The sequence below is a fragment of the Mesoplodon bidens genome, assembly GCF_964165515.1.
Source record: "Mesoplodon bidens genome assembly, chromosome: 1".
Taxonomy (NCBI): Eukaryota; Metazoa; Chordata; class Mammalia; order Artiodactyla; family Ziphiidae; genus Mesoplodon; species Mesoplodon bidens.
Window position 1 is genome coordinate 48175712 of NC_138176.1, and position 23759 is coordinate 48199470.

Below are 23759 nucleotides of genomic sequence, written 5' to 3' on the forward strand. Positions count from 1 at the left end.
AGCTGACTCTGGCTGAGACAAATTCAAAAGAAAATGTGAGAGGGGAAGCCAGGGAGCTCAAAGAATTGCCAGGAAGTCTGCGAACGCAGGCTGGACTAAAAACAGGGACAAGGGGACTTCCCTGGTGGCGCAGTGGTTAAGAATCCACCTGCCAATGCAGGGGACATGAGTTCGAGCCCTTGTCCGGGAAGATCCCACACGCCGCGGAGCGACTAAGCCTTGTGCCACAACTACTGAGCCTGTGCTCTAGAGCCAGTGAGCCACAACTACTGAGCCTGCATGCTGCAACTACTGAAGCCCACACACCTAGAGCCTGTGCTCTGCAACAAGAGAAGCGACCACAATGAGAAGCCTGTGCACCACAACTAGAGAAAGCCTGCGCACAGCAATGAAGACCGAACACAGCCAAAAATAAATAAATAAATAAATTTATAAAGAAAAAAGAAAAAACAGGGACAAGGGGAGCCAGAGGAACACCTCAAGTCACATAACAAAACAGGCCTGGGAGGACCCCCATGGCTGTGGCTGCTGAAATGGCAGCCTGCACCACATGCCTCATTGGATGCTGGATGCTGCGGTTGGCATGACTGCCTGTATGACTCCAGAAACTGGACTAGCTGCCACAGCTGGAGCCACAGAACACCTTATCTGTTCTCTCTTCATCCTTGTGCCAAGAGCTCTAGAGTCAAGGTCTGGGGAAGGTGCATCCAGCTGCCCAAGTGTGAGTTCCTTGCCCATGTCAACACTCGGCTTCCACCAGGGCCCATAGGCGGAGAGACTCCCAAGCACACCATGATGATGGACAGCCAAAAAAACCCCACAAAATATGCACAGGGAAGAAACCGGGTGTGATTTATACTTTAGAAAGATTATTTCAGCAGCAATGTAGAGTGGTTTTCAGGAGGAGATAATGGAGACAGAATAACAAGATAAGAATCTAGTGAACTAGTCTAGGCAAGATAGGTTGAAATCCCAAACTAGGGCAGAAGCACTGGCATTGTTGAGGAAAGGACAGATTAGCAGTGTTTCAGAAGCAGAAACAAGTGAAGATGTTAAAAGAGAAATTGGCTATCTCCAAGTTTCCAAATTAAGTAGGATATTGATCATAACTTTAATTATCGAGAGGAATACAGTTGGAGAGATAGCGTTGGGGAGCAGATGTGTTAGGTTTACTGCAGGTTGTCTATGGACATCCCGTTGGAGATGTTCAGGAGATGTGGGACAACTATTTGTTTTTGTTTTAGCTACTCAGCTTCTATTTATTCTGGAAACAGATCCTCTATTTTCCTTTTGGGAAACTAAACTCTCTCCCACACAGTCCTTTAGGTTCCAATAGGATTGAGTCCCCCTCCTCTCAGTTCCAGAAGTGAGCATGACCAACCCAAGTCACAGTGATTAATTCAGAAATGGACACAGGACTCAACCTGAGCCAATGAGAGTCAAGCCCTGGGGCTTTTGCTGGAACATTTGGGAAGGTAAAGTTTTCTTCCTGCTAGGGCTGCTACGCTAGTGAAAGGTCAGCCTGAAGCAGCTTGGGTCAGCTTGCATGAGAATGAAGCCAATTCCAAGAGATGGAGACAGAGTCTGCTGTCACTGATTGAGCACTTGTATCCAACCAAGCTTGAAGCTGTACATGTAGTTTTCAGTTAGACAAACCAATGCACTTCCTATTTTCTTAAGCCAACTGTATTTGGCTTAAGACATTTGAAGGTAAAATTTCCTGACTAGACCACTGGGATTTGGCAGCTGGCACTTAGCAAAGAAATCAGGACTGGGAAAGGTGTTGGGCAATTATAGCTGAAGCTGTGGATGTAACCTTAGAGAGTGAAGGGAGAAGAGAACCATGGACAGAATCATGGGGTGAGCCAATATGTGGGCGCTGGTACAGAAATACATTTAGAAACACTTGTAAATACCTTCGCAGTTATAAACAAACAAGTAATACTAGGACCCTTGTTATAAAGTGCTAATCCTTGTAGCAAATTGAGAAAAGTTTTATTTAAGACAATTAAAAACACCATGCTAGTTTTGTTTTTTATTTCTACAGAAAACTACTGAGACATGATTAGATGTTTTGGAAGCATTTTTCAAAACCAGGGAAAATAGATGTTTCTCTAAGGACAGTTCCCAGGAAGGCATACACTATTCAAATGCCATTGGGCTGCCTGGCATCAGTGCCAGCCCCCTCCTCACTTCAGAAAGTACAGTAATCAACAAGTAGTTTGGGATATTTTCCCATTGTGAATTGTGGTCTTTCGTTCATTTAACCCATTTCCCCAGTGATGCTGAATTTCTAATGAATATTTAAACGACTGGAACATTTTAAAGACAAGAATCAGTCAAGCCTTGGAGCCTGATCACCGGCTGCTCTGAGCCTCCTTTGGTGTTATTTAGGCTTTACTTAATTTTGGTGAACTTTGAAATTTGTTGCACAGGCCTGGTTTATTTTATATGACACTTTAACTAGATTATTGTTGTCATCCATTGTTGTTGAAGTAGACTCAAAGGAGGTCGGTTTGGGGAAAATTACAAAAATAGCTTGAGTCTCATTCCAGCAATGGGAGGGGGTGGAGCTGGAAAGCTTAGGCTTAGGATGAGGGTTTAGCCCATAGAGGAGGGCTCAGCTTCCAGACTCAGCCACCTCTCAGCTGTGTGAGAGAGCCTGGTTGAGTCCCTCACCTCCTCTGAGACTCAGTCTTCCCACCCAGTAAGAGAAAATACTGTGAAGGGCTGTATAAGAGTCTTTTTTTGTGTGTGTGTGTGCGGTACGCGAGCCTCTCACCGCTGTGGCCTCTCCTGTTGCGGAGCACAGGCTCCGGATGCGCAGGCTCAGCGGCCATGGCTCACGGGCCCAGCCACTCCGCTGCATGTGGGATCCTCCCGGACCAGGGCACGAACCCGTGTCCCTTGCATCGGCAGGCGGACTCTCAACCACTGTGCCACCAGGGAAGCCCTGTATAAGAGTCTTTTGAGGATGAGATGAGATCAGGTACATCAGGAGGTCAGAACAGTGTATGGCACTTTGCAAGGGCTCAATAATTGATAGATGTCAGTAAAGGAGCTCAGTTTTTGCCTTTTCTTATTTTTTGTCGTATACTAATAAAACAGCAAGTACTCATTTTTAAAAAATCGAATAACATAGAAGTATACAAACTAAAAAGGAAAGTTCCCCTCCTATCTATTTGCCTTGATCACAGGTGACCCTGGGCAAGATTCCTTACATATTTTTACTTGTGCAAATGTGTACACACACTATACACAGACTGCACAATTGTTCACATGTATATGATGTGGACATCTTTACAAAACCAGCACCTATAGATAGATATAGATAGTATCTCATTCTTTTTAAAGTTGTTCAAATAGTTTGGAGAGAGGAGGTAACTGACTTTCTTCGGTAACGGTTTTATATATGTATAATTCACATGTCATACAATTCACTAATTTTAAAGTGTACAATTCAATTGTTTTTGGTATATTCATGGACTTGTATAGCCATCACCACAATCAATTACAGGACATTTTCATCATGTCAAAAAGAAACCCCATAGTCTATCAGCCCTTCAATTCTCCACCCCCTTAGACCCCCAAGTCTGATGCAACCATTAACCTGCTTTCTATCTCTATTTGCTTATTTGGACATTTCATACAAATTGAATCATATAATATGTGGTATTTTATAATTGGCTTACTTCACTTAGCATAAATGTTTTGAAGTTTCTTCCAAGTTGTAGCATGTACCAGTACTTCATTCCTTTTTATGACCAAACAATAGTCCATTGTATGGATACATCACATTTTGTTTATCCACTTATCACTTGATGGATATTTGGGTTGTTTCCAACCTTTGGCTATTATGAGTAAATGTTATGAATATTCATGTGCAACTTTTTTGTCAACATATGTTTTCATTGCTCTTGGGAGAGGAATTGCTGGGTAACTCTGTGTTTTAATTTTTTAGGAACGGTCAGACTGTTTTCCAAAGTAGCTGCACCACTTTTCTTTCCCACCAACAATGTATGAGGGTTCTGATTTCTCTATATCCTTACCAAAACTTGTTGACTTTTTGATAATAGCCACCCTAATGCGTGTGAATGATACCTCACTGTAGTTTTGATTTCCATTTCCCTGATGACTAATGGTGTTGAGCATATTTTCATATGCTTGTGTCAGCCATTTGTATATCTTTGAAGAAATGTCTATTCAGATCCTTTCTCCATTTTAAAATTGGATTATTTGCTTTCTTTTATTATTGAATTGTAAGAATTCTGTATGTATTCTAGATACAAGTCCTTTAACAGATGTATGATTAAAAATTTTTTCCTCCCATTTCTGTAGGTTGTCTTTTCACTTTCTTGATGCTATCCTTTGAAAGACAGAAGTTTTTAATTTTGATGAAGTCTAATTTATTTTTTTGTTTTGTTGCTTGTGTTTTTGGTGTCATATCTAAGAAAGCATTGCCTTATCCAGGGTCATGTGGATTTACCCTTGTGTTTTCTTCTAAGAGTTTTATAGTTTTGGCTCTTACATATGTGTCTTTCATCTATTTTGAGTTATTTTTGTGTACAGTGTGAAGTCAGGATCAAACTTCATTCTTTTGCATGTGCTGTCCTGTTGTCCCAGCACCATCTCTTGAGGTAACTAATTTTTGGATCTTCCTCCATATACTGAATTCTCTCTTTAGTTCAGGGAGTCTTTCAGTTGATTCTTGTTTCTTGTGTTGTCAACAGCCCTCTGCTCTGCTGTGATCTGGTTTCTCTGTCAATCTAAACCCAACTGCTTTATTTTTTAAATGTTATTTATGTTATGTTTATTTAATGCTATTGTATAATAAAATATATACAAATTTAAATTTAAATACAAATTTAAAAGGTAAAAAGGGTGTCTAGTGAAGCAGTCTCCCTCTCACTGCTGTCCCTCTGCTACCCCAAGCGTGTTTCTTGGTACTTTATGCAGATTCAATGTATGTACATATATTCTTTCTCTTTTTTTTTTCACAAATTGTAACAGTATGTACTTTTCTGAGCCATATTTTTCATGCTTCTTTGGACTTAAATAATATATCTTGGTGACTGTTTCATAACAGTGCTCCAGAAATATCTCTCGGTCTTTTTACAGGATGCACAGGTTTCCGCTGCTTGAATGAACTGTGGTTTATTTAACCGATCCCTTGTTAGTGAATATGAGGCAGCTTCCAATCTTCTCTTATTATAAGCCATACTGTAAAGAATTTTTGTACATGTAGAAATTTGTATTTGCAGATGTATATCTTCAGCATAAGAGGAATCTATTGAATCAAAAGATATATGGTTTAAATTTTTGACAAATATTGCCAGATACCTCTGCAGACATTTTATCAGTTTACACTGCTTCCAGCAACGCATGAGTGTCTATTTCCCACATCCTTGCCAACATGGAATGCTATCTCATTTTTTTGATTTAATATCTCATTTTTGATTTGCATTGATCTTATTATGAGTGAGGTTAAACATCTTTTCCTTGTTAAGGACCATTTATATTTCCTTTTTTTTTTTTTTTTTGCGGTACGCGGGCCTCTCACTGTTGTGGCCTCTCCCTTGCGGAGCACAGGCTCCGGACACACAGGCTCAGCGGCCATGGCTCACGGGCCCAGCCGCTCCGTGGCATGTGGGATCTTCCCAGACCGGGGCACGAACCCGTGTCCCCTGCATCGGCAGGCGGACTCTCAACCACTGCGCCACCAGGGAAGCCCTATATTTCCTTTTCTGTGAATTGTCTGTTCATGTCCTTTGCCTTTTTTCTGTTGGGTTGTTAATCTTTTTCTTAGTGATTTGTGGGAGCTCTGTATAGATTAAAGATATGAGTTGAAAATACCTTTCCCTATCTGTATTTTAATGTCATTTGCATTTTGATGTCATTTTCATTTTTTAAAACACAAAATCGTTTCTATTCTTGTTCAGTTAAATTTATCCATTTGTTTGTCTATGTCTTTGGGTTTTGAGTCATACTTAGAAAGGCCTTCTTCACTTCAAGTTTATAAAAACTTTCAAGTATGTGACTTTATTTACTACATCTAAATGTTTGATCCATCAGGAATTTATTCTGGGATAAGGTTAGGGGAATCCAGCTTTCCTCCAGATGGCTATCCCGTTGTCTAACAACATTTTCAGAGGAAGCACTCTTTTTTACTAATTTGAAAAGCACTTTATCATACCCTACATTCCTCTGTTTGTCGATTTCAGATTTCTATTCTATTTTTGACTGCTATCGCTTGTTTATATTTCAATGTAAACTTTAGAATCAGTTTTTCTTGTTTCCAAAAATCCCTGTTGGCATTTTAATTGGGCTAACATTACATTTCTAGATTAACTTAGGGAGAGTTGACTTTTTTTTCTTTTCTTGGTCACGCTGCTCGGTTTGTGGCATCTTAGTTCCCCAACCAGGGATCGAACCCAGGGCTCCGGCAGTGAAAACACCAAGTCCTAACCACTGGACCACCAGGGAATTCCCGAGAGTAGATATTTTGTGATGAGTCTGCCTCAGTATTTAGGAGGAGGAAGGAGATACGAGGAGAGGGGCTTTTGAACTACCTAGAAATGTTCCCAGACCTACAACACTCAGCTTGTCCCAAGACCTGGCACCATAATCCTTCAGTGATGACTGAGACCCCTTTAATAGATACAGGAGATGTCTGGTGAGCATTTACTTTGTGCCAGCATGTGGCTGAGGTTTCTAGTCACCCCACATTAGCTGTACTCCTCATCTTCTTTAGTAATAAGGTGTTTTAGTGCACGTTGCTGCTTGGCTGAACATCTTCATTTCCTGGTCCCTTTTGGCCATGTAAATGCAGGATCATATGGGGCTTCTGAGAATTCTTCTTAAAGAGAAGGGCAAACCCTTTCTATTGCTCCTTCCTCTTTCTGGCTGCTTGCAACACAAGCCTGATGGCTGCAAATCAGTAGCCCTCATGGACTAGGAGGCTTGGTGCTAAGATGGGTGGAGCAGTGAGGTGGATGGATTCGGGATCTCTGGTGACTGAGGAGCAGCCACAGTCTGCACTTCTGTGCTGGTCAGAATTCTCCAGAGACACAGAACCAATAGGAGATGTCTATCTATATCTGTATCTATATCTATTTCTTTATCTATATCTATATCTGTTTATATATATATATATATGTGTGTGTGTATATATATATATATAGCAAGAGAGAGAGAGAGAGATTTATTATAAAGAATTGGATCACATGACTATGGAGGTTGTAAAGTCCCACGATCTACTGTCTGCAGGCTGGAGACCCAGGAAAGCCAGTGGTGTAGCTCCAGTCTGAGTGCAGGAGAAGAAGGTGTCCTGGCTCAGAAGGTCGGGCAGAGACAGCAAATTCTCCCTTCCCCTGCCTTTTGTTCCATTCAGGCCCTACGCCGATTGGAGGAGGCCCATCCACGGTGGGGAGGGCAATCCGGTTCACTCAATCTAATGATTCAAATATTAATTTCATCCAGAAACACTCTCATAGACACACCCAGAGTAGTGTTTCAGCCAATATCTGGCATCCCGTGTCAAGCTGACACATGAAATTAACCATCATAACTCCCCCAACCCTTTTTTTTTTTTTTTTTTTTTTGCGGGATGCGGGCCTCTCACTGTTGTGGCCTCTCCCGTTGCAGAGCACAGGCTCCAGACGCGCAGGCTCAGCGGCCATGGCTCACAGGCCCAGCCGCTCCGCGGCATGTGGGATCTTCCCAGACTGGGGCACGACCCCATGTCCCCTGCATCGGCAGGCGGACTCTCAACCACTGCGCCACCGGGGAAGCCCCACAACTTCCCCCTTTTAACTGGTTTCAACCACTGTTATTTTGTGTTTTCCTTCGATGTGCTGCTGAACTTGACCCCACTCATCCAGAGCACAGGGGCAAAGAGTAGAGAGCCTCTTCCTGGATAAACTCAGCATGTAGAGGAACAGGGAGAGAGGGGAGAGAAGCAAGCCAGCATCCTCCGTGTGGAATACCACAGGGTAGGAAGCGCTGGGGGCTGTACCTGGTGCTGTAGGCGGGAGTGCGGTGGGGGCAGGGAAGGCCTAGAGGAGCGCCCGATAGGTGAGTGGGAACCTGAGAACTGAGCAAGGTCTTGTCAACCAAAGAACAAAGCAGGGACATTTCAGGAGGTGGAAGCAGCACGAGGAGAAAGTCAGCAAAAAGAGAAACGTTTTGCGTTGAGGAACTCTGAAAAGTTTGGGGTTTCCTATCTGAGGTATCCTACACCAGATTGCCCTGTGTGTAGGATAAGGTCTAGGTCAGTGGTAGGACTTAAAAGGCATGAAAAAACATAATGAATTTGGGGAACAACTTGTAGCACAATAGTTATAGTAGTTCAGAAATATACTTCCAAGTTTAAAATAAAAGTTAAAAAAGAAGCACTTCACAAAAAATCATAGGCATGGTTCTCAGCCTAGGTTTCCCTGTCCAAAAACACTTGGGGCTTCCCTGGCAGCACAGTGGTTAAGAATCCGCCTGCCAATACAGGGGACACGGGTTCGAGCCCTGGTCCAGGAAGATCTCACATGCCGCAGAGCAACTAAGCCCATGGCCACAACTACTGAGCCTGCACTCTAGAGCCCGCGAGTCACAACTACTGAGCCCCCGTGCCACAACTACTGAAGCCCACATGCCTAGAGCCTGTGCTCCACAACAAGAGAAGCCACTGAAATGAGAAGCCCATGCACTGCGACGAAGAGAAGCCCCCAGTTGCTGCAACTAGAGAAAGCCCACATGCAGCAACAAAGACCCAACGCAGCCAATAAATAAATAAATAAATAAATAAAATTAACAAACAAAACACTCACATCAGTAACAGCAGTTCACTTAAGCGCGAGCTCGCTCCCCTGGAGAGGGGCAGTACATAGTGTCAGAATCCACAGAAGGGGACTTCCCTTGTGGCTCAGAGGTTAAGAATCTGCCTGCCAGTGCAGGGGACACAGGTTTGAGCCCTGGTCCGGGAAGTCACCGCAATGAGAAGCACGCACACCACAACGAAGAGTAGCCCCTGCTCTCTGCAGCTACAGAAAGCCTGTGCGCAGCAACAAAGACCTAACACAGCCATAAATAAATAAATTAATTAATTAAAAAGAAAAACAAAAAAAGAATCCACAGAAGGTGTCTGCAGGTCAAACATGGCCTAACTCTGTTACATTCTCAGGGACATGGGCTTCCCTCTCCATCCCCCTTTTCCCTGCTCAAGAATCAGCACCTACTTTGTCAAGTAAGAACACTTGCATTGTTTTTTATCCAAAGTAAAAAAGCTGATCATGTAAGTGTGTGTTTTTATTAAACAGATATATATAGAAAGGCAAATAATTTTTATATGCCTAAACCAAAGGCTGCCTGGCTCTTCTTAGCTCATGAGTACAAGTGAAAGATTAGTAACAGAAGTCCAAGTCTGTACAGTAGTGTCCTCCCGTGTGGCTGAGGACAAGTCCACACTCTCTTTGTCTGGACAGGAGGGTGGAGGGTGGAGGGGAACTCCGTTGTCTCCCACCTTCTCCGGGCCTCCCCTTAGGGTGGCTTTCCTCCATATTGCCTGGAGTCACCTCTAGCAGGTTCCAGGCCCACTGCCTTCCAAAGCCTCTGCTGCTGCTGCTGTGCCCATCTTGGGGGCCTGCTTCCTTCCCCCTTGCTCTTCTCTCCAGCCCAAGAGTAGACACAGACCGGGAAGGACAGATCCCTTCCTTAAGTCCCCACATCACAGCTCAGAAGTCCAGAGCTTGCTGGAGGCTCTGGGAGAGTTGGTCACACTCATGGGGTACCAGCCACAGGATACTTTCTGGCCTAACCTCCAACCTACCTCCACGCTGCGGAGACCAGCTTCTCTCATGCTCCAGGACAATGTCCAAGCCCTCTTAGGCTCCTTGGAATCCAGGCCCAAGAACACGAGGCCCAGAGGGAAGGAGCATCCCAGCTCACCTATCTGGGGATAGCCTGCCCTGCCCAGGATGACATAGGGAGGGCAACTCCATTCCATTCACAGGGGAATCCCACCCTTCCTACAGGGATGTGCTCTTGCCCTAACTCCACCGTAAGACCACTCTTCTCAGAGTGCTGAGGGCTTATGTGGATGGAAATCGCTGAAGCACATGATAAAATGCAGATCCCTGGGTTCCATTGCTGACTCAGAGCTTGGGAATGGAGCCCAGAAACTGCCAAACAGAGATCACAATATCAGTGTATCCCTGGAGTCAGAAGTCTTTGGTCTTAAATATTATATATTTAGGGTGTCAGTAATGCAGGCTAGCCTGAGCTTCCCCAACCTGTTATTCCTGCATGAAGAGGGGGTTGACACTTACCATTCTTCGGGGTCTCAGCTCTTGACCTCTTCTAAACAGCCGCTCAAACAGGAACACACACTTTCAAAAAGGTCTGTAACCATGCAAGCAAGTGTAGTCCAACACCTCGCTTAGAGAAGGAACATTTGCCATCAGGAGACACGACTTGGGGGGTGCAGTTCTACCTACAACTGGGCCCCCTCGTACCTGATCACAGGCAACAGTAAGGAGTTTTAGGGGCCCAGCTTCTCAAATGTCTTCATTTCAGAGATCAGTAAACAGAGTGTTTGCTTTTCATTTGCATAACCAAACGGTTTCACTAGAACAGAGTAGTGGACACACACCACCATCGTAGACAGGAGGGCTATGGGCCTCATGGGAAGGGTGACCTTGTGATTTACAGGGACAATTACATCCAGACCAAAGGAGTAAACTGAAGGGGTCCCAGGTGAACAGGAACAGATGGTCATCCTGCTAATGGGCCGGGTGCAGTGGGTTTTGTTTTGTGCTTGGCACTCTGTTTTTCCAAAAATTGAGCCAACACTTTAAAACCAAGAATTTCAAATAAAAATCCAGATTTCTGGCTCTTCTGCAAAAATTGAGGAGATTGGTACCACCAGGCCCGCCTCCTCCTGCCCAGCAGCAGTGTTGCTCCCGTGAAGCGTGGGCGCCTGCTCCGCAAGGCCAGCATAGCTCTCTCCCCGTGGTGTCCCCCGGGGGCCAGGGCCAGGGGCGGTCACTGTGCTCTTTGTCCTGCTGTTTCCTTTTACCAGCTTAGTGCCACTTAGCCTGCTCCATTCCAACTCTGTGGCCTCACAGAGGGTGACCTCTGGCCCCCATGGAGGAGAACTCGGGTCTCCACCCCAGTCTCAGAGCATCAGCTCACAGACAGGACTGGAACCCCTGATCACACTACTGTACAAGTAACCACAAATAGACACTTTCCCATGAACTGTTTGAGCAGCTTGGGAAGAAAATTTCTCTGTGCCTTATGCTAGCGACCTGGGGTAGCATTTTCTCGTTTTTCACCTGGATCTGGCCAACTGCATGTTTCTTCTGGAAACTTGGCACTCACAGGGTGTACACATGTTGTCCCTTGAGTTGTTCTCCCCCATGGTGCCCACAAAGCGCACAATCTGGGGGTGAATATTTGACGTGGGGGGATTTGAGTGTCAAATCCCAGTATATTTGCTTTTGAGCGTGTTCAGAGTCCTTTGGGGTCCTCCCCATCCTTTCACTGCTCAAATATCCCAGGAGCTTACCTTGGAAACTGATTTTTGACGCAGTTCTCTTACATATGGCCTTGTCACAAGTTTTGTTTGTCAAGGTTTTGAAGGGTGAACTCACCAAGAGAGCAAGTACAGCCAGCAAGGCCCCAGGCAGCAAGCCCAAGGTGACCCCTAAAAATCTCCATTCTTTAAAAAATTTTTAAACTAGATGAAAAAAGCTTCCAAATTTTGTCAAAAAACTAAGATACAGCTATGCTTCTAATTTTATTCTGAAAAGACACTTTCTTTACACATTCCAATAGGGAAGAAATTGATTTGACGTCTTACAAAACTTAGATGTGATTTAATTAAGTGGACTTTAAAAGCATTAAAAGGCATCCAAATGCCTAGTTTGTTGAAGCATGGAGTACTTTTGCCTTCAGTTGGGAGCAAGCCATGTTTCCTGTGTCTCTGCAGGGAGATATCTTTTTAAGAAGACGTAAGACAGAGGGAGGCAGAGGAGAAGGATGAGGGCACATTTCTGTAGACCAAAAAATGATTACATTTCCAAAGACAAGGCTCTTCTTAATCAATGACAGAGAACAGCTAGGTTACATAGACAGATGACCTCTATGCCGAATTCTTGATTTTATTTTAAATGTTTATTTGAAAAATACCCCCCTCCCGGACACACACACACACACACACACACTCCCTCTCTCTCTCTCTCTCTCTCTCTCTCTCTCTCTCTCTCACACACTCATATGCAAAGTAAAAATCAATTCCACCATTGAGAACATTTACAAAAAAGAAGAAATGATAGTCCTGCAGGCCTCCTCCCTCCACTCACCCCACCCACCCCTCCAAGCCTACCGCCCAGAGGTAACCCTGGGGCTTTTTCCAGTAGTGCTGATTCATACATCATTTCATTCTGATCTAACTTGGAGCACAGCGCCCTGGGCACAGGATCTCCCAGAAGCTTTCGGCACTTGATTTTTTCTTAGAACCGTGTGCAACCTCCCCTTACCAGCCCTTCTGCTCTGGCCATGGGGGAAAGGAGAGCAGGTTGGGTGTATGGGGGCGCTGCTCCGAGACAAAATACAGGCCAGGGTGGAGGGTGTGTCAGAGGAGGGCAAAGTGGCTGCAGGGTGGACCCTTTGTACCGGTTAACATTGGGGGTCCTGGAGCCTGAGTAGCTGAAGGTACCACACCAAATGCAGATGGGAAAGCCTGCAATTTTATATCCCAGCAGAAAAGCTTTTGGCAATGAAAATAGGAAGCACCATTCAAGCAGGAAGAAATTTCCCTGGTTCAAGATAGAATGCTTAGACAGTCAGCAAATGTCTTGGTCACATGGGAAGAGGTTCAACATAAAAGGTTAAGTTAAAAAAAAAGATACATAATTGGATACATACAGCATGATCCCAAATTGGTGAAATCCATCTCTATGTATGTCTAGCTCTTAATGAACATTCAGATATAAATGGAAGAGTTCCCAACTGAAATAAACCAAAATGTTATCAAATTTATACTTTATCTTTACCTGCATTTTTTCATTTTACTGTAATGAAAATATACTTCTTTTGTAGTGAAATGTTTATATGAAAACAAATAATAACTTAAACTGATCTTTGAGAAAAAGGGACTAAATCCAGGGTTACTAAAGACGTGTGAAAACCGACACCAGACACCGGGAAGAAGACTTGTTTTTAGCCTCAGGTTCTCAGCAAAGGTGATTAAATATTTCCAGCATCCTAAGTGATTCGTAATCTCTGAATGAAATCTGATAAAGTGGAACTTGGGCTGAAAATGAAAATTCTATCCCCTATTTCATCACGTGAGTGAAAGAACTTGGCCAAGTGGTTTCATGGAGTACCAGATGCCTTTGCAGTTCTGGGGCGCAGGGGGGTTTGAGGTTCCCTGGAGCAATGGGAAGGATGGCTCCCCAGGTGCAGTGAGGCTGCAGGGAGCAGGGTGGTCCCGCATCCCTGCGGGCTGTGCACCCAGAGCCAGCCGCTGCCTGTCACAGGCCCTGAAAGCCCTTCTCTTTCAACACGGCGCCCGGAGTCTTCTGTGAAGGAATCCAGCTTTCTTCTGTGATGCCTACTTACCATGACGTCACGGTTAACATCATTAGATCAATATCTGCATTTCTCCCCTCTCCTTTACTCTACAGCTAAGGATGCATGCTACAGTTTGGTGCAAAGATCCTGAAAATAAAATGAACGTCATTTTGACGTGGCTGAGGTTGACACTGACCACAGCTAAAACGCTTCTTTAACTCCGCTGGCTGTGTTTTCCTCCAAGTGAGACAGGGAGCCACTTTCCCTTTCTGTCCCGGCCTCTTTCGGGCCCTCTTCAGACCAGCCTGTTGGATTGGCTAATGCAAAAGAAGGCAGATCATTTTCTTGTGATCTGGAATATAAATAAAGATTTATGTGAAAGAAAATAAATGAAGATATGTCGTTAGGTAATTATATATTACAATGTTATATATTATTCTATTGGGAGCAAGAAGTAAACCTGTAGGAATAGGCAAGTTTCCAAATACTGACATTAACTTCCGGTTCAGATGTTCAAAGCCCACTATTCTCCCTCCCACCATCCCCCTCCCGCCTTATCCTTAATTCTACCTCTTCCTAGCTCTTCACTGCTATAGAGTGGAATCTCTGATGCTTCTGGCAACTTTGCGTTATTAGCAAGGGATGGCGCTTTGTTATTAGATTGCATTTTATTTCCTTCAGCTCAATGTGTACCTGATATTGGAGGGCTCTCCCTAGGGGTTGAGATTGAGAGATGCTGCAAATGGTGTCGTTTTATTACTTTGCGGGCCCCGTTTCCTTGCAGCGAGGTGAGAAACCTGGCTGTGCAGGCTGAAGGACAGGGGGTGTTGCCTTGCCTGAGCCCAGCGTCCATGGCCTGGAATGGCCGCTTTTGCTTGTAACTGCAGAATGGCAGGAGGCACCTGCTCTTCTGCTGACTTCCGATGCCTGTTCCAATGAAGAGATCAGTAGGCATTTAGTACAGCTCTCCTGGCCTCTGCACAGTGGGTCTAGTTTACCATCGCCTCCTAGGGAAATAGATATAATTTTCTTTTAGCCAGCTTTATATACAATGTCGTGTCATATAAGACAAACATACGGCTTCCACTAGGAGAGCATTTCCAAAGGTCCCAGCCTTTATAGAGTATTAGTGGATTGGGAAAGCTTTTACTTTGAGCAGAGTGAGGCATGCATGATGCCAGCCTGCTGAGCCAGAAGCTCTCTGAGGCAAAGAAATCCATAGAACATAGCTGATGATGCCATACACTGCCGACATATTAACTCTGATTGTCTTAGCTAGCCTAGATAGAATAATCAAACAGAGCAAAAACCATTTTCAAGGTAAATAATAATAAAACACACATTATTAAAATGAAAAACAACAAAACAACCTATTCTCCCTAAATTTGCACAGTCCCATTTGACGTCTAGAGCTAAAACTTCATTTTCTTTCCATCCCTCTTCTGTTTCCAGCATTCTGGGAAGAAGCCCAGAGCATCAAGCACTTTACTGTGTATGGTTTAGGATGCGCTCAGTCGTGTGCCACAGAGCATGAGGCTTTGAGTAAGAATTTAAAACTCAGAAAGAAACCCAATTTGAATATGGGCAGGACACATCGACCACTTCAACTAGAAATGGAAGTGCCCCAGAGAAGGCAAAATGCTGGTGGGAAGGGCTTACCAAACTCCAAGTCTTTGATGTTGCAGTGGAAGACAACTTCTCCATTCACCACGAGTTCCACCACATTCCAGTCTTCTATCTTCTCTAGGATGGCCTGGTGTCCATCTTTAGCCAACACAGCTGGAAAAGATGGGGAAGTGTGTGGGTGCCATGGGAACAGATGAACCTGATATGCAGGTGTCTTCATGGATGGCAGCGACTGGTCTGCTCTCCAGTCGTTCATGGCTGTAACTCAACATCCCTGGTGGGTGCCCACCTGGTACTGGCCCCGATGTGCCCTCCCCTTTGCTGGGAAGCACAGCCAGAGACCTGAAAAATTTTCGTTTTGGTTGTGATTTGCCCCAGAGCCATATGATCAGTGAAAATATGAGCTTTCTCTAGGAAGAGTTTTTGAGCCTTTCTTAGCGAGGTGATGCTCAGTGTTGGAGGGGATATACAGAATTAGGTAAAGTCTTACCCTGATGATGGTCACCTTTCTGGAGGGCAGTTTGGAAGTACATACCAAAAGCCTCAAATGCCTCACAAAAATTAGAATTAAAAAAAATTCTAATCTCTGGCCCAGGAAACTGCACTTATAAGAAAGCTCCCTAAGGAAAAAATCAGAAATACAGACTTTTGCAACAAGGCAGACTTTTGCAACAAGATATTCCTTTCTGTACTATTATAATAGCAAAACACTGTGAATAACTTACATGCCCAATAATAAGAAGATGGTCAAGTAAATGGTGGCAAATGCATATGATGAGATTTTATTTGGACATTTCAAAAATGTTTATAAATTTTTAATAGCAAGAAAAATATTTGTAATATAAGCAAAAAATCAGGGTACAGGTATAATATATATTAAAATATGTATTCAGGGACTTCCCTGGTGGTCCAGTGGTTAAGAATCCACCTGCCAATTCAGGGGACACGGGTTTGATCCCTGGTCTGGGAAGATCTCACATGCCGCGGCGGAGCAACTAAGCCCGTGCGCCACAACTACCAAAGCCAGTGCGCTCTAGAGCCCACGTGCCACAACTACTGAGCTTGTGCTCCTAGAGCCCGTGCTCCACCACAAGAGAAGCCACTGCAATGAGAAGCACGTGCACCTCAATGAAGAGTAGCCCCTGCTCAATGCAGCTAGAGAAAGCCCGCACACAGCAGTGAAGATCCAGCACAGCCTAAATCAATACATCAATAAATAAAAATATGTATTCTGTGCAATTAATGTGTATATATTAGGAAAAAAGAAAATATCCAGTGATTATCTCTCTGTGGTGAGATTATGAGAAACTTAAAAAAATTCTTTTAGCATATTCTAGATTTTCTATAAAAATCAGGAAAAAAAAATTTTTTAAAGCTAATGGACTAAATTTTTATTCTCCCCTTTGGAATCTGCATTTTGGTTATTACTTACATTCAACAGCTCCTTTCCTAAAGATCAGCTATGGGAAAATTGTTAGATTTATTCTCTATTGTGGAAATGCAAGGGTATATGGGTTTAGGAGAAATGATGTACATGGAACAGCCTGGAGCTCTGTTTTCTCCAACACATTTCTCCCCACGTTTCCTGATATATTCACCCTATAACCTCAGTGTTAGAGTTGGTTCACTAAATCACCACCTTTGGCAGTCTTCATTCGTTGGTGAGAATTGTGGTTAGAATGGAAAGAGAAATCAGATGGTGGGCATGTTTTTTAAAGTCTTAGCATTTCAATCAGTCCTATGTGGAGAAAAGCAAACAGCTATGTCAGTTAATTGCATTTAATTACAGAGACAGTTGCTGTTTCAAAATGTTGCCATGTCCACTTCTTCATCTTTCAATCAGTTCAAGAACATCCAGCCCCAACTGTGAACATCTTAATTGCGTGATTTTAATTTCACTTCTGGAAAGGAACTTCAAAAAGCAGCTCAGCGAGGATCTCCATTAACAAGATAGTGCTCCTTGGGCACCCAGTGGTGGCCCTAATTGTCCTTGTGACTCACTGCTAACACCTCTCTCTACAGAGCACCGGCATCTTTTTCTTTGGCATATTTATGTTATTGTATCCTATTTAAGTGTCTTGTTCTTAAACATCTTTAGAGGAAGGCACTCAGTTTGGACCAGTGACTTGTTTAAATGAAGCAGTCCACCCAGTTTGGAATGGTCAGTGAATCGTCCAGGGAGGCATGAAGGCAAGCTTGTGGTCAGAGATTTCTGGGGATCAGATACTCCCCCAGCAGCGCCCCCTCTGGAGAGGGGAGTTATAGCCAGAGAGGAAAAAGCTGCAAGCTGGTAGGTTGGAGGCAATTTGGCCTCCATGACCTTGGCTTTGCATTGTCTGAAGACGCTCCTGGGACATGTACTTCAATTTGATTGGGAGAAATCAGGAACAAAACAGCTTCTCCATGCCCACCTTACACCCCACCTCTGGGGGCAAGGTGCTACCTCTATTCTGATAGCACACAATACCAGCTCTCTAAATCCTGGGGGTTCTGGAGAGAAGGGGTGCAGGTTCCACCTGGGGCCGGTCCCTGTGACCACAGTGTAAGGGAGGGGGGGCTCTGTAGAAGGAGACCCGGGAAGGTGTGTACCCCACAGCCTGCTATGGCCCTTTCCCTGCAGAGCACATCTCACCAAGCCTCATGTAACATCTACGTTTGGGGTTTGTTTTATGAGAACAGCAGCACTCTTTTGTGGCAAGGTTTACCTAAGAAATAGGGTTTAATCCACCGAATAACCCACCCTATGGAGGTGGTGGCAGTGCCAAAAATGGGAATATGCCTCAACCTCTGAGCAAATGAAGTCCCACAGGAAGAAATCCTCCTCAACAGAGCATGTCAGTCCTCACTGTGCCTTACAAAGCCCCGTGTCTCCTTCACTGACCACAGTCCGTCCTCCCCCCACCCCCACCCCGGGCCTGGTGTTAATACAGCTTGTTGAATAAACAAGCTCCTAGTGGCACTGGGCACCTCCAACGACTCTTTTGGACCCCGAGTGACGTAAATCTGAGTCTTATTAAAGCGATAAGCCACCTCTGAGTCTACTTCATCTACTCATCCTCAGGATGCCTGTCCCCTTCTCACCACTCCAGGATGTGTTGAGCCCAGCTGTAGGGCGGCCAGTGCAGGCTTAAGGGATCAAACTCGGAGAAGCACCAGAATTCCTGCAGCTCATCCAAATGCCACCTCTCTAAATGGAGGACCCATTTTTTTCCTATGAGCTGCTATGGGTTGTCTATTCAAAGAAAGGTCAGATAAATATACTCCACGAAACAAAGTCTTTGCAAAGGCAGTGGCTAAACTCCAGCATAAATCAACCAGAATCTGTAAGGCCACCCGCAGAAAGCCTGACTCTTTGAAGTGGCATCTCATTCTTCAAGGGGGATCTGGATGAACTGGAGGGATATGGAAAAGCCTCCCTCTTCTCAGTACTGGTGGAATTGTGTGCCACCTGCAAATGATTTACATGTTCCTGGTTAGGAAGTCAAGGCAAACAGACAGGCATCTCCCCCTCCTCTGCTCGGCACAGGTGCAAAGCCAATGACTATTAACGTGTGTAGCTAATGCATAGCTAGGGACAGGAGGATGGTACACAGAGCAACTTAGCTAAATAAGGATGGGTTCTATGCTTATGAGTCTTTTCCTTTTTAGCAGGTCATTTGGCAGACTTAAGTACAGCAGGCAAGGCACAACCATGGCGAGGGAAATTAACACTTCTTGTTAAGCCTTAGTTAGTTTAATTTCATCAGTATTGAGGCCATAGTCAGGATATTTTTGCTAAGCTATTATAATTCATGGGTAATAAAGAAAGAAATAAGCTTTTCAGATTGCTTGAGGCATGGTAAGTTCAGGAGAGATCAGGCATATTTCCAAAGCCAGCAGGGTTTCGGGAAATGATAAAGGGCTATGATTTTTAAAGAAATGCACAGAACTCAGAGGCAGATTTTACAAATGAGAGCCTGCAAATGCACCACTCTGTGCTTGGTGTGATGTTAGTTGGGTCTAAAATGATGGGGGAGTGTTGAACAGAGAAAGGGGAGCAGATGCTCCCTGCTTTGCTTCTGTTAACACCCCGGCATTTGTCACCAGCCCTCAGTAAATGTTGGCTGCCAGTATTATATGAACTACCATTCAGGGATATACAAAGCTAACTTTAAAAATCAACCACCTGCTGATACCTTGCAATACTCAAGTCTCCTTCAACCATAAAAATTCTCCCCTTGATCCTCTTAAAATACGCCTTCCCCTCCCCTACTGTGGGAAGAGCTGCCTGAGCTCTTTATTTCCTCATCTCTACCACTCCTTTACCTCCTGCAGTTGGAGCCTCTGCCCACCTTCTCCTGAACTTGCATCCTCAGAGGTGAAGACCCATTAGCACATTCAATGGCTCACCCAGTTCTCCCCCACCCTTCCAGCAGATTCATGCTCTGACCTATCTCCTTTCTTGCTTCTTAAAACACTTGTGCTGGTAAAAACATATTTTAAACTCTAAAACTTTATCAGATTATAAATGTAATGCAGACTGATGAGTTCTTAAAAACCTTAAAAATTACAGAAAAGTAAAGGACACAGATTTAAAAATCACCTATAATTCTTCCCCTCCCCCTCCTTTTGTCTTTTTCAGTGGAAGTGAGCTCATAGTGTATATAAAATTCAGGAATATGCTTTATTCCTTTAACACAATGGTTGTGGCAATCCAGCCCCATCGGTACACACAGATCTGCTGTGTTGCGTTTCATGTGACAGGTGTACTGCAGTGTATCCAGTCATTCCTTTTTCCGGTTGTTTCCAATTTTTCAAGATGACCAAGGAATGCAGAAAATCTTCATGGGCATGTTTCCATGTACATGTGCGAGTTTTTTTATATTTATGAAACTGAGAAATGGAGTAGCTGGATTCTACAGCATACAGTTAAATTTTAAGACACTGCCAGGTTCCCCCCCAAAGTTACTGTGCCAACTTCCCCTCCCATCAGAGGTCTTTGGGAGCGCTCTCTATGTCATTCATCAGCCACGGATTTATCTTTTTCTAGAGATAACTCCTGCTAACAGTTTGGTGCCTATTAGCTATTTTCTTCTTGAAATCCTCATCTCACTTGCCTTCTGTACCTCCAGGTTCTCTCTTACCGTTGCAGCCCTCAGAGGGACCACTGCCCATGTCCTGTGGTCTGCCTGGTTCTGACTTTCCTTGCTTCTTCCACAGTCTCACCTTCTGTGGTTCCAGCGTTCGCTCCATGCAGGTTCATTTTAACTAGTATTTATCAGTCCTTCAGATATGCCAGGCACAGTTCCAGACTCTGGGACACAGCAGAGAACAGAACAGACAAGAATCCCTGAGCCCCTGAAGCATTCATCCCAGTAGGAGAGAAGGATAACAAGAGAAATAGGTGAAATATATGTTATGTTGGGTACTAATGAGTGCTAGGAAGAAATAAAAGAGGAGGGAAGGGAGATAAGGAAGAGGGAGGCTGAGGGAAGTGTCGACATTGTCAGTGGAGATGCTCAAGGAAGACCTGTCTGTGAAGGTGACTTTTGAGAAAGACCTAAAGGCTGAGAGAGTAAAGAGAAAAGACCAGGGACTTCCCTGGTGGCGCAGTGGTTAAGAATCCACCTGCCAATGCAGGGGACATGGGTTCGAGCCCTGGTCCGAGAGGGTAAGTAGCAACAGGGGGAAATGAGGTCAGGGAAGTCATCAGGAGCCTGGCAGGCCACTGTAGGAGCAACCAGAATGTTCTCGGAGGCAAGGGCCATGCTCTGACTCAGGTTTAATGGCATCACCTGGCTTTGAGAACATACTGCAGGGGACAAGGTGGTCGCAGGGGGCTCAGTGAGGAGGCCAGGGTGGTGATCCAGGCAAGAGATGACTGACGGTGGCTTGGACAAAGAGGCCGAGGGTGGTGGCAGGGAGGTTAAGGCGTGGTTGAATTCTGTCGGGATACTTTGAAGATAGAGCCAACGGAATGTGCTCCTAGACTAGATGGGGAATGTGAGGGAAAGAGAGGAGAGAAAGATGCCTGAGAGGTTTTTGGCTTGAGTAAGTGAAAGAATGGTGCTGCTATGAACCGAGATGGAAAAAATGCAGGAGGGACTGGTGAGTATTAGGAGTTGGTTTAGATATTTTGGATATATTGGTCCGAGATGCCTATTAAGCATCCCAATGACAATGAGAGGTCTTGACTGCAAATATATGATTTGCAAATCTTTTCTCCCATTCTATAGATTGTCTTTTCACTTTCTTAGTAGTGTCCTTCGATGCACAAAAGTTTTTAACTGTAATGAATTTCAGTTGTTCTGTTTTTTGTTTTGTTGCCTATGTTTTTGGTGTTCAAGACATACTTGCCAAGTCTAAGGTCATTCAGAATTGCCCCTGTTTCCTTCTAAGAGCTTTTTAGTTTCTAAATTTAGACCTCTGATCAATTTCGAGTTAGTTTTTATATACGGTATAAGGGTCTACCTTCATTCAAAAGATATTCACGTAGATATCCACTTTCCCCAGTACAAATTGTTAAAGAGAATGTTCTTTACGCATTGAATAGTCCTGACTCTCACGACAAAAGTCAATTGACTATAAAGGTGATGGTTTACTTCTAGACTCTCGATTCTGTTCCATTGGTCTATATACTTATCCTTATGACAGTACCACACTATTTTGATTACTGTAACTTTGAGCAAGTTGTGAAATCAGCAAGTGTGATACCTCCAACTTTGTTCTTTCTTGAGATTGTTTGGGCTAGTCTCAGTCCCTTGAAATTACCTATGAATTTTAGGATGAGTTTTTCCATTTCTGCAAAAACACCACCATTGAGATTTTGATAGGAATTGCATTGAATCTGTATACTGCTTTGGGAAGTATTGTCATCTTAACAATATTAAGTCTTTCAATCCATGCACATGGTATATTTTTCCATTTATTTAGGTTTTCTTTGAGTTCTTTTAGCAATTTTTGTAGTTTTCAGTGTATAAGGTTTGCACCTCCTTGGTTAGATCTGTTCATATGTGTTTTGTTCTTTTAGATGCTATTGTAAATGGAATTGTTAATTTCCTTTTGAGATGGTTCACTCTTAGTTACAGAATTACAATTGATTTTTGTGTGTTGATATTTTTAAATTAATTAGTTACTTTGGGGCTGCATTGGGTCCTCGTTGCTGCACGTGGGCTTTAGTTGCGGCGAGCCGGGGCTACTCTTTGTTGTGGAGCACGGGCTCTCGGCACGCAGGCTCAGTAGTTGTCGTGCACGGGCTTAGTTGCTCCGTGGCATGTGGAATCTTCCCGGACCAGGGCTCAGACCTGTGTCCCCTGCATTGGCAGGCGGATTCTTAACCACTGCTCCACCAGGGAAGTCCTGTGTGTTGACTGTGTATAGTTAAACTGTGCTGATTTTTTTATGAGTTCAAACAGTGTTTTTGTGACCTCTAGGGTTTTCTAGCCAGACACGGACTGGATCTGGAGCACAGCCCCCTGAACCTCGCCTCCCGTCTCCATCCTCTTAGGGAGTACTGTTCCTTTTACTTTAATCCATCACCCCTTTAAGGCTGTCCCGGTCCAAGATACTATCATCTCTCCCCTGGACCACCACAACAGTCCCTTGTCTCCCTGCTTCCATTCTTGGCCCCCTCTAATCTGTTCTACTCACAGCAGCCACAGTTTCATTCCCCTGCCTAAAACTACACAGCCCTGCAGGATCTGGCCCCTGTCCACCTCTCTAGCCTCATCTTCCCATCAGTTCAACAAATACATAGGTCATTTGTTCATGCTTCCAGCATTTGCAGATATTAGTCCCCCTCCCCGGAATGCTCTTTCTTCCTTTACCTGGTTAGCTTCTCCTCATTCTTTAAAGCTCAACTCAGATGTAATTCAGGCAAGTAAACCCTTCCAGATCTCTGTCCTCTCCCCTCCAATTATGGCCAGTGGCAGGTCCCACTATGATTACGCTCCTGTGTCAGAGCCTTGGCACAGCTGTCAGTTAGCAGTCAACAATGCCGCAGTCACTTCAAGGACACATATCATGTCCATCAGTGTGTCCCCAGTACCTGGAAGAGTGTCCAACCCATATTACTTGCTCAGTGAAGGTTTGTTGCGGGAATGGATGATCAAGGGACAGACTCTCTGCCATTTTTCAGCCACGTACCTTGGAAAAATCACTTAATATTCCTGCTTCTCAGTTTCCCAATGTGTAAAGCAGGGTATGTAATATTTTCTATCCAGGTAATTTGCATTTACTACCCAGAACCCAGTGGACTCACAGTGTATGTTTCTTCCTGCTCTAATATTGAGGCAACAGAAGCCAGAGGAAGATGCTAAAACATCCTGCAGCTGTGGGGCTTAGGGCCGACTTTCCAGAGGAAGTAGCAATTGGTCTAGGTCTGAGGAATGAAGGAAGTCTAGGCAGAGGGCACAGCCTGCACAGATGCTCAGAGGCTGGGGTGCACCTGGGCGCACTCAGCTGGGTGGCCCTTTGGCGCTCAGCTGCCTACCTAGCAGGCCCTCCAAGCGGTAGGTGCGGTGCTCCACTGACAGGCCAACTGAGCTGTACGGCCCCTAGGGCATGATGACCGACGCGTTCCTGGGCAT

At 44.4% G+C, this 23759-nt stretch overlaps 1 protein-coding gene across 1 annotated transcript; it reads right to left on the minus strand.

Moving 5' to 3' along the window:
* Nucleotides 1-14510: 14510 nt before the first annotated feature.
* On the minus strand, nt 14511-23759 carry LOC308621857 (UPF0728 protein C10orf53 homolog; the record flags this gene model as incomplete). The annotated part of the gene is given in 5 exon segments (XM_081242646.1): nt 14511-14543; nt 14548-14573; nt 15226-15345; nt 23663-23726; nt 23730-23759. Coding segments are annotated over 5 exon segments (273 nt in total).